Below are 9436 nucleotides of genomic sequence, written 5' to 3'. Positions count from 1 at the left end.
CATTCATCAACCGGTTCACACCGGCAGCCGCCGCCGCTCCGTGACGTCCGCGGGGCGGGCCTCCGCCCCCGCTCGTCGGCGCGCGACCTAGGGCCCGGCTGCGATTGGTGGCCGGGGGGGACGGACGTCAGGCGCGCTATAAATGGGAGGGCTTGTGACGCAAGGGCGCCTCGGCGCGCGTATTGGCCCCCTGGACTGCGGGCCGGTGAGGCTGCGCGCCCTTCTCGGAGCCGTTCGTCGCGGGAGCGAGTCCAGGCTTGTCCTGCGCCGGGGCGGGCCGGGTCGGCGGCGTCTTGCGATCGCGGGCTCTTGGGCTGTGCCTGAGTGTCCCCTGGCGAGCCGTGTGCTTGCCTTCTGTTGGCTTGTGGCGCCGTGGCGAGCCACACCCACGGCTGTGAGGCTGAGCTTGTGCCCGTGGAACCCGCTACCGTTCCCAGTGTGTGAGGTTGTTGCGCTGTAGCTGGCACCGTGGGCTTGCTTCGGATCCAGATTGTGAGCCAATGCTTCCTGGTACTCTCTCTCTTTTTCTCTCTTTTTTTTTGGCCTCACCGAGCCGCTTTCGTGGGATCTTAGTTCCCCGAGCAGGCATCGAACCCGGGCCTTGGGCACTGAGAGCGAGGAGTTCTCAGCCCTGGACAGCCAGGGAAGCCCCATCTTGTTACTCTTTTCGTATGAGTTTTGTTTGACGGCAGTAGAAAAGTTGGAGACCAGAAAACCAGATCATTCCCAGGAGTGAGCAGTATTTTTTTGTACACATGCTTTATTCCGGGTGCGTTATCTAAAGCACAAGTAGATGTGGAACAGACTCGCCAACGAATCGTTGGACACAACAGAGATTTGTTGTTCGGACTCTGCAGTAGGACAGATCGGTTTAGGCTTCTGCACAGAAATTGGCCCCCCATGCCCCCGTGTGTATTATTGCGGTTATATGCAGTGGGAGGGGAACAATTCCTTGATATTTCCAGACTTCCTATCATGGATGGTTTTTCCTGGGGCAGAGAAATGGGGAATAGGGGAGTGTCTCGGGCAGAAGAGAAAGATGTTAGGTATTAGTGGTCATTTCTGCGCTTGTGGAAATCCATCGTCCGTCTGTCCGTCGTCGTCCCGTCCCCGTCCCCGTCCCCCCCAGCCACTGGGTGCCTCCACTCAGTAAAAATAACCAGGTCACCAAAGGACTTATTTCTGTATTGCTTTCTCATGAAACCGCTTGCTTGAAAGGGGTGGATATGGCCAAACTCAGCTATAACAGGAGTTTCGGCTGTTCAGTATGGAAATCGGTGGTGTGCAATACTGTCTCTTCAGAAATCGGCTTTCAGTTGAAAAAAGGTAGTACCGGAAATCAGAATACGGAGATAAGAGCCCTTGACCTTAACAGCTTTGCAGATCACTTTAATTCTTTGTCATTGGAAAGGCGCCAGAATACACTTTTTATTCTAAGGAAGTAGTGTGTAGGATTTGAAGGGAAAGTATAATTGAAATTATTTCCAGTTAGTGCTGTCACACTGTTAACAAAGTCCTCAGTGGCAATTTAATCATTGATTTTCTTAGCCCAGCTCACAAGTTGATGAAGTAACATCTGAGGGTGGGTTTGAACAAATTTGGATTAATGAAAGTTACCTTACCATACCTTATGGGACACCTATTAAGACATGATTCCTGAGGCTAGTTCCTTTATTTTCACAGAAAAATGAACTGGGTTTTTGACTTAATGTTTTCTGTGATTGGCTAGATCTTCATACGAATTATTGTTCAAAATTTAGCAGCGTTCTTTTAGAAACTATAACTAGCGTGGGACTCAGTGAAAATGAGATGAGATAGTTTGAATGTAGTTTTAAGCCTTTTTTAATGCTTAAATTTAAACTTAAGCATAGTAAACTAAGGGAATCTTTTGATTTCAAAAGATTTTATTTGGTAAATTATCCATGAGAATACCTGTGAAGAGTTTGGGGCAGTGGCTGGCTCTCAGTGCTCTTGTTGACCTGCTATTAATTTTTTTTTTTTTTTTAGTCCTCTGTTTACTCCCAACCACACAAGCTCCTTGTAAACTACTTGGAAGAAGACTAACGTCAACATCAATGTTTTCCGTGTATATATTATGAAAATATCCTGTGAATATTCGTGTAATATTTGATACTAACATAAAATTAATTTAGATCTTTAAGGGGAACTTGGGGAAAGTATAATTGGTGGTAGCAGTTACCTTGCTTTTGAGACCTGTGAAAGAAATGTAAGGTAATTTACACCATCCCACCACCACTACTTTTTCTTTCGATTAGATTTCAGTTTATGACAGGATACCTGAAACTTCGGTTTTAAAATACAAAAGACTATTACAATTATGAACGTCTTTTTTATAGTTATAAATGGAAGTTCTGTGTACATGTGTGTGTGTGTGTGCGTGCGTGCGCGCGCGCTTATGTTTTTCACGTAAGTTGAAAACTTGATTTCAAGTTGATTAATTTCCAGAGACTCAGATGAGAAATACCTGTTAAAGCGGAATGATAAGTTAATAGGTTGTTAAGAATCAAATGAAATAGTATATATGGGAGCATTTTGAAAACCAGTTTCGTTTTTTTCTTTTAAGCATATATTGACTAATATATTGAATTTTGTAATACATAAAAATATTTTGGTAGTTGGAAAAATCAATGTAGAAAGTTGTACGTGATAATTTAGAAGAATGTAAAACAAGTAGCCGGGTTTTAAAAGGAGTAATTAGTAGAAGAATGTATGTAAGGGATATTCATCCAATGTAACGATGTGAGGGGTATTTACTTAAAGTAATCCTTGCTTATTGATCTAATCTGTAATCACCTTTGTATTTTGTGGTTCAAGTAAAAGTTTAAAAGGTGGCTTGGGCCCGGATTTGGAAAGATCGTTGTGCCCTTAAATACTGTCAAAGCATAACATGTTCCTTTTGAATTGAAAACGACTTTTTTTCTCTCTTTCTTTTAAACAGCAGTTCTGTGGTGTTCTTGGTCACACATTTATGGAGTTTCTGAAGGGCAGTGGAGATTACTGCCAGGCACAGCACGACCTCTATGCGGACAAGTGAACTGTAGAAATTCATTACTACTCCACCAAGAAGCCCCCATAAGAGTGGTGAACCTGGACACAGAAGTGTTGAATTGAAATCCACAGAGCATTTTTTACAAGAGTTCTGACCTGGATGGGGTAAACCTCAGTGCACTTCCTTTCTCTTGCCTCAGTATTACTGGATTGAAGAATTGCTGCTTCTTGTCAGGAGGTTCATTTCATTTCCCATTACTCCCAACTTCATACTCAAAAGCACTGAGAATTTCAAGTGGAGTATATTGAAGTAGACTCAGTTTCTTTGCATCATTTCTGTGTTCAGTCTTTTAAATTCTTTCATAACCCTATTGAGTGTTTTTTAACTAAATTAACATGGCTCGAATGAACCGCCCAGCTCCTGTGGAAATCACTTACAAGAACATGAGATTTCTTATTACACACAATCCAACTAATGCGACCCTAAACAAATTTATAGAGGTAAGTTTTGATGCTTTTTAATGTCTTGAACTGATTGTAGTTTAATAGTGGAGCCTTTTATGTAACAAAATAAAATGTTTTGGAAATTGTGAGGTGTTATGACTACAGTTCCAACTCTCAGAAGTACCAGTGTCTTTACGTTAGAGGTGAATTATTATTTTATACATTTTGAGGAGAACATGTACTTGAGTTAGTTTAGATTTATAAGTTAATATCTAGTTCTTCATGCCTCACAGTTTGCTTAAGTGTATATGTGGACAGTATAACAGTATGGCTCTTATCTTACTAGAAATTGGCGGGAGGCTCCGCTTGTGGGTTTCTCACATATTTGCTTATTAGCATAATGACGGATACTATAAACCAGGACTAGTTTATGTCTTGGCCCCCTTTTGATGCTTAGAATGTAATTATCAGCTACTGATCTACTCATTCTATTTCTGGAAGGATTGTAATGCTGAATAATTTATTTGGATGCATACACATTTTATTCTATAAATATCTAGAGATAATCAAACAACAAATAGGCCTTCCAGATCATAGAAATATTTTTATCTTTGATTGTCGTCTGTATATTTTTTAAATGCCAGAAGAATTATAATTAGTAATAATGCACTATGGGTCTTAAAGCCTCTAGTCTTAAATGGTGCGGGGTTTTTACACCGCATTTTTGAGATTTTACTCTCTGAACATACTTTTAAGGTTCCAAACTATACACTGCACTGCAAATGAGCAAAAGTTTAAAGAGCTAATATAAGTCAAGTCAGATTGCTTATAGTCATGAGTGATTCCTTTGGTCCTTTGTTCCCGACTTGCTCTTTTGTTAGTGCTTCGTCTAGCCAAGGTTACCGTGACTGTAAACGACTTCAGTATGTGAAGGGCCATGGGATTCTTTTGTAATATAACATTTATTAAAAATATATGATGTTTAACAATTCCCTTTCCTTTTAATGCTATTTTAGTATTGTCACCTAAAACAAGGCTTGTGACAATAAGACTTAACAAGACCGTGTTAAACATACATGATTTTCTGTTAACCTGTTAGAGAGGTGATCAAAATGGCAAATGGTGAGCAAGAGTGACATGGTTATGAAGACTTCATGTGCTTTTTTGTTTGTTTGGTTGGTTTTTTGTTTGTTTTTGTTTTGTTTTTTTGCGGTACGCGGGCCTCTCACTGTTGTGGCCTCTCCCGCTGCGGAGCACAGGCTCCGGACGTGCAGGCTCAGCGGCCATGGCTCACGCATGTGCTTTTTTATATATGTTTTATCCAGGAACTTAAGAAGTACGGAGTTACCACAGTAGTAAGAGTATGTGAAGCAACTTATGACACTAGTCTTGTGGAGAAAGAAGGCATCCATGTTCTCGTAAGTGTTTAATGGTTCCCATGTGTTCACAGTGCTGTGCTACCAAAGTTTATTCATTCAGATAAACCACTGGCTTCAGAAAGCTTAATTGTTTAAGTTGTTGCAAAAGTATACACTGTCTTAAGGTCCAAATAAAGGTGAAGCTGAGCAGAGGCTTGAAGCAATAAAAGATCTTCATAAAGACTCAGCATGTATTTGCATTTCATTGACAGTGGGGCTTCATAAAACACTTGTTTAAACGTTAAAAGAAAATGCTTCTGGCAACATTTGGGTGTTAGAATTTTAGAATTATTATACCAATTACATTAAAAGTCTAAAACGTGTATTCTTTTGACTTAGGATTGGCCTTTTGATGATGGCGCACCACCATCTAACCAGATTGTTGATGATTGGTTAAGTCTTGTGAAAATTAAGTTTCGTGAAGACCCTGGTTGTTGTATTGCTGTTCATTGTGTTGCAGGCCTTGGGAGGTAAGAGAATTTCTTAAACCCATTTAATGATACTGGTCTTCATTCTAGTTAAAGCTTGATTTTGACTCCCATAAAGACGCGGTTGTCAGTTTGTGAATCAATTTGCTTTGTTAGGTTACTGACTGAGTTAAATTTAAAAGTAGGTGAGTGTAGCAGTAATGTGTTCCAGTACGTTTGGAACTGACAGATGCTGTCGCTGAAATTTGTACTTGCCCATGTGGGCGGAATTACTTAATTGTGTGTTCTAGGTTGTATCCATAGTATTGGGAACCACTGTCCAAGCTCATTGGAAAAAGGATCATGAATTGTCTCTAAGGTGTTTTTGCACTGCATATGGTGAGTTTGTGGCAGGGTTCTTGATCCTAGAGAATCCTGTTTCAGTAGGAAGTCACTACACAGCAGTGCCAAAATATACGTGTCCGTAGTTGTAAATTGCTACCACCACCCTCGTCCCCCACTGCTCAGACCATGGCCCTGGGGAGGCTGGCGTGAAACATGTCACAGTCTCATTGATAATAAAACAAAGAAAGCAGTTTTTTCCAGAAGATCTTTAGGTGGAAAGTATTTTTCACTGCTTGGAATTTAGAAAATATTGTCCACACGTGTCACGATTTACCCTCTCCCTTAAATTTTTTCAGGACTGCTCTCTAGTGATACAGGTCTTAATTTCTAGGCTTATTTGTATTAGTTAAGGACATAGTTGTCTTTTTGGTTATAGATTAAAAACCTGGGTTTGATATGAAAATAATGGTACTTTATTAATTTAATTTTTAACATGAAGTCCAACATTTTCCATAGGTATTAACATAGGAAGTGCGGTAAATAATAGTGCTTTCGGATTGGGGAATGTTCGGAGTATTGAATTTTCCCGGATTTGACTTTGAAAAATAATTTACTATAATTCTTACTTTACCAGAGCTCCAGTGCTTGTCGCCCTAGCATTAATTGAAGGTGGAATGAAATACGAAGATGCAGTACAGTTCATAAGACAGTATGTATTTAATACGTTCTTTCCGTTTGCACTTTTTATTTCCTCGTTGAATGTTAGCGAATTTAAATATATTACTAGGAAAGCAATTTCTTTTCAAGAGCCTATCTGACCATTTTGTTCATTTTTAAGATAGTATTACCACCAGGGAGTATCTTGCATTCCATGTAGATACTCATATTACAAAGATTCTAGTCCAGTAATAATTCTGTAAATTATTGTTTTACTTTAAATTCTTGACTGAATATGTTGCTTGTGTATCTGCCCTTTTATTGAGGTATAGTTAGTTAAAATGCAGATATCAAAGGTAGATGAATGGATGGTAACAGCCAAATAAAATAACCACTCAGTGCAATATACAGAATATTTTGATCATTTCAGAAAGTGCCCTCACGCTGTTTGTAGTCATCTTCCCAACCACCAGGGGCAATCTCTTTTTGACTCATATTACAATAAGTTAGTTTTGCCTTTTCTTGGACTTTATATGAATGAATTTGTAAGTTTGGACTATTTTATAACTACCTCTCAAAAAGATTTAGAAAATTAACTTTTTATGGCCCTTTTCCCATTTACACATGGATGCTGATCCATATTTCTACATTAAGTCACAATGTAATAATCAAAAAATAAATTGCTACAAGAAAGGTGATGATTGCCTCCTATAGAGCAGTAAATGTTAATTATAGAGGGACTTTGCTTTAATTTGTCTTTTGTTTTCTTCCTTCTAGAAAGCGGCGTGGAGCTTTTAACAGCAAGCAACTTTTGTATTTGGAGAAGTATCGTCCTAAAATGCGGCTGCGCTTCAAAGACTCTAATGGTCATAGAAACAACTGTTGCATTCAGTAAAACTGGGGTGCCTGATGCCATTGCTTGGAAGTGGAACCTAGACAGGACGCGATTTGTCGTACATGTTAGCCAGCATGTTGGCTTGGTGAAGTCTGATGAAACTTCCGTAGGAGTGTTGAAACGCAGTTTTACCAGGGCACAAGGCTGGCAGAATTGCACCCTCTGTTTGGGTTATGATCAACCTACTTGGACACTTAGCAAAGGGTTCTTGCTGTTCAGCATTGAAAATGTGCTTATCGTTTGTACCAATTGACTTTTCCTGAAATCATGCAGTATGGAGTCATTCATGTCTTTAAATCTGTTTCCATGCCAGATTCTTATCAGTATGTAAGAAGTTTAGAAAGACTAGGTGCCAAAATACCCAGCACAATTCTTGTTGTTTTTAGTATCGTATCGAACTAAAATCCCAGGAACTATGAAAACTCTGGACCTTATGTGTTTTATTCTTTCCATCGTTTCAAACATAGAAAGTAGGGCCTATAAGGTTATTTGATCACAATATGTTTACATCTTCCACATTCATACCAGTATACATCAGATTTGCTCGTTCGTTTTTTTTTTAATTAACCAAGTCTTACCAGTGATTATTTAATGTCTTTCTATAAATCTCATTTTGTGCTGTCATGGAAGACCTCCGTTTTGAAAATCTACATTGTACAGAAGCACATGTCTTTAATGTCTCCAGACAAAAAAGCCTTACAGTTAATTTTAATGTTTGCACTTTGGGGTGCAACTTACAGGGAGGGCCTGAAAAAAGGAATGGGAGGGGGCTATTAAGTATTTTTAGTAAAATGTTGCCTTTGTCTTGTGCAGAACATGTAGAATATGCGCTTTAATTTAGTAAATATTTTTTTAAAAGGTAGAAATACTTTGTTATGGTAGCTAAAACAATTCTTAATCATAAAATTTCTGAAATTCTTGTAATTTTTTTTCAAACTTATCTGAAGTTGTTTACCAACTTATTTTTGTTTGAAGTGTGATTCCCAACCTTTCTTGCAGAAAAAAAAGTGGGTTTCTGCTAATGAATTGAGCAGACATTTAATATTTTATATACCTTTTGAGCTGTGTAACTTAATATTTGGATACTTGACAATTTGTTTTATTATGTGATTGATAAAATGGTGATGTGTATTAATGTCAGCTCAACCATATATTTATACTGTCTGGGAACATGTGGTTATAGTTCTGTGGGAGAAATAATTTGTCAGTGTTCACCAGCTTGTAAAAATCTAGTGCGAGAGCTTAAACATTAAATAAATGATGAAATGCATTTATCGTCATCGAAGTTGTTTTGCTTAAAGTTAACTTATTTTGTAGAAAACAATATGAAAGAATTGCACTTCACTTACTGCCCTTTGAAGCGTGGATTTTTTTTTTAACAAATGAAGGATTAAATGAAGTTGGCGTTGTGATAAGCTCCTTATAATTAGGCAGGGAGCTATTTAATATTAAAAGTGCTTTCCGTTATAAACTTTTTTTAAGGTTTAGATAATCATGAACCAATGTACTCTTACGTACTGAGGAGAAACTGCCGTGGAGGAAGGCCATGATTTGAAGCTCAGTTCCGCCAACTAAGTGGTTTTGGGCAACTTAACTTCTGAGCACCAGTCTTCTCATTAGCATATCAATAATTACATACCTTTATAGGTTTTGAAATTAATTCAGACACATTTTTGGCATGTGAGGTCTTAATAAGTGTTACGTTTCCTTCAGTAATCTGAAATACTTTTGCATAGCTCGTGTTAATCTAAAAGGAAGAGATGTCCTTGTCTGATAACCCTTTTTTTAAAAAAATAGCTACAGCTGACTAAAAGCCTCAAAATTTGAGTAAAAAGATGATACACCATCTTATGTTTTAAAGAATTTGCTTCCATTTTTTCATACCAGTTTAGCATTTAATATGCTCCATTCTTGAAACTTAGGCTTGTTGTATGCATTAAGTTGTGAATGGAAGAATTAGTAGTAATCCTATAATTTGATATATATTGCCAGACTAATCAGTTGATTAATGTAGCTATCATAGCTACTTACATAGTAAAGATCTTATTGTCAAGTGATTTTCATAATTCAATTACCTTATAATCCTATATTAGTTATCCCACATTTACACATAAGGGATATGAGCCTCTAGTTAGGTGATGAGCTCATAAGTGGTAAAAACAGAGACTCAAACCTGTGTGACTGTCCATTCTACCACACAGCTGTGACTATGTATATATGCCTGGCCATTTTTTTATGTTACCAGTTGTTAAAGCTCTTAT

General features: G+C 38.3%; 1 protein-coding gene across 1 annotated transcript; it reads left to right on the top strand.

Moving 5' to 3' along the window:
- The first annotated feature begins 2004 nt into the window (after window positions 1–2004).
- PTP4A1 (protein tyrosine phosphatase 4A1) lies at window positions 2005–7597 on the top strand. The gene is made up of 5 exons (XM_024731403.1): window positions 2005–3510; window positions 4779–4871; window positions 5211–5341; window positions 6258–6332; window positions 7058–7597. Exons 1-5 carry the CDS (start codon window positions 3406–3408, stop codon window positions 7173–7175), a joined length of 522 nt encoding a protein of 173 aa, XP_024587171.1. The 5' UTR covers window positions 2005–3405; the 3' UTR covers window positions 7176–7597.
- Window positions 7598–9436: the final 1839 nt, after the last annotated feature.

The sequence above is a fragment of the Neophocaena asiaeorientalis genome, unplaced genomic scaffold, assembly GCF_003031525.2.
Source record: "Neophocaena asiaeorientalis asiaeorientalis breed wild unplaced genomic scaffold, Neophocaena_asiaeorientalis_V1.1 scaffold80, whole genome shotgun sequence".
NCBI lineage: Eukaryota > Metazoa > Chordata > Mammalia > Artiodactyla > Phocoenidae > Neophocaena > Neophocaena asiaeorientalis.
This window is presented reverse-complemented; position numbering and strand designations above follow the sequence as displayed.

Coding starts and splice junctions, on each gene's coding strand:
- PTP4A1 (XM_024731403.1), top strand. CDS start 3,406: ATGGCTCGAATGAACCGCCCAGCTCCTGTGGAAATCACTTACAAGAAC. Junction 4,872..5,210: donor AAGAAGGCATCCATGTTCTC/GTAAGTGTTTAA, acceptor CTTTTGACTTAG/GATTGGCCTTTTGATGATGG. Junction 5,342..6,257: donor TGTGTTGCAGGCCTTGGGAG/GTAAGAGAATTT, acceptor TTACTTTACCAG/AGCTCCAGTGCTTGTCGCCC.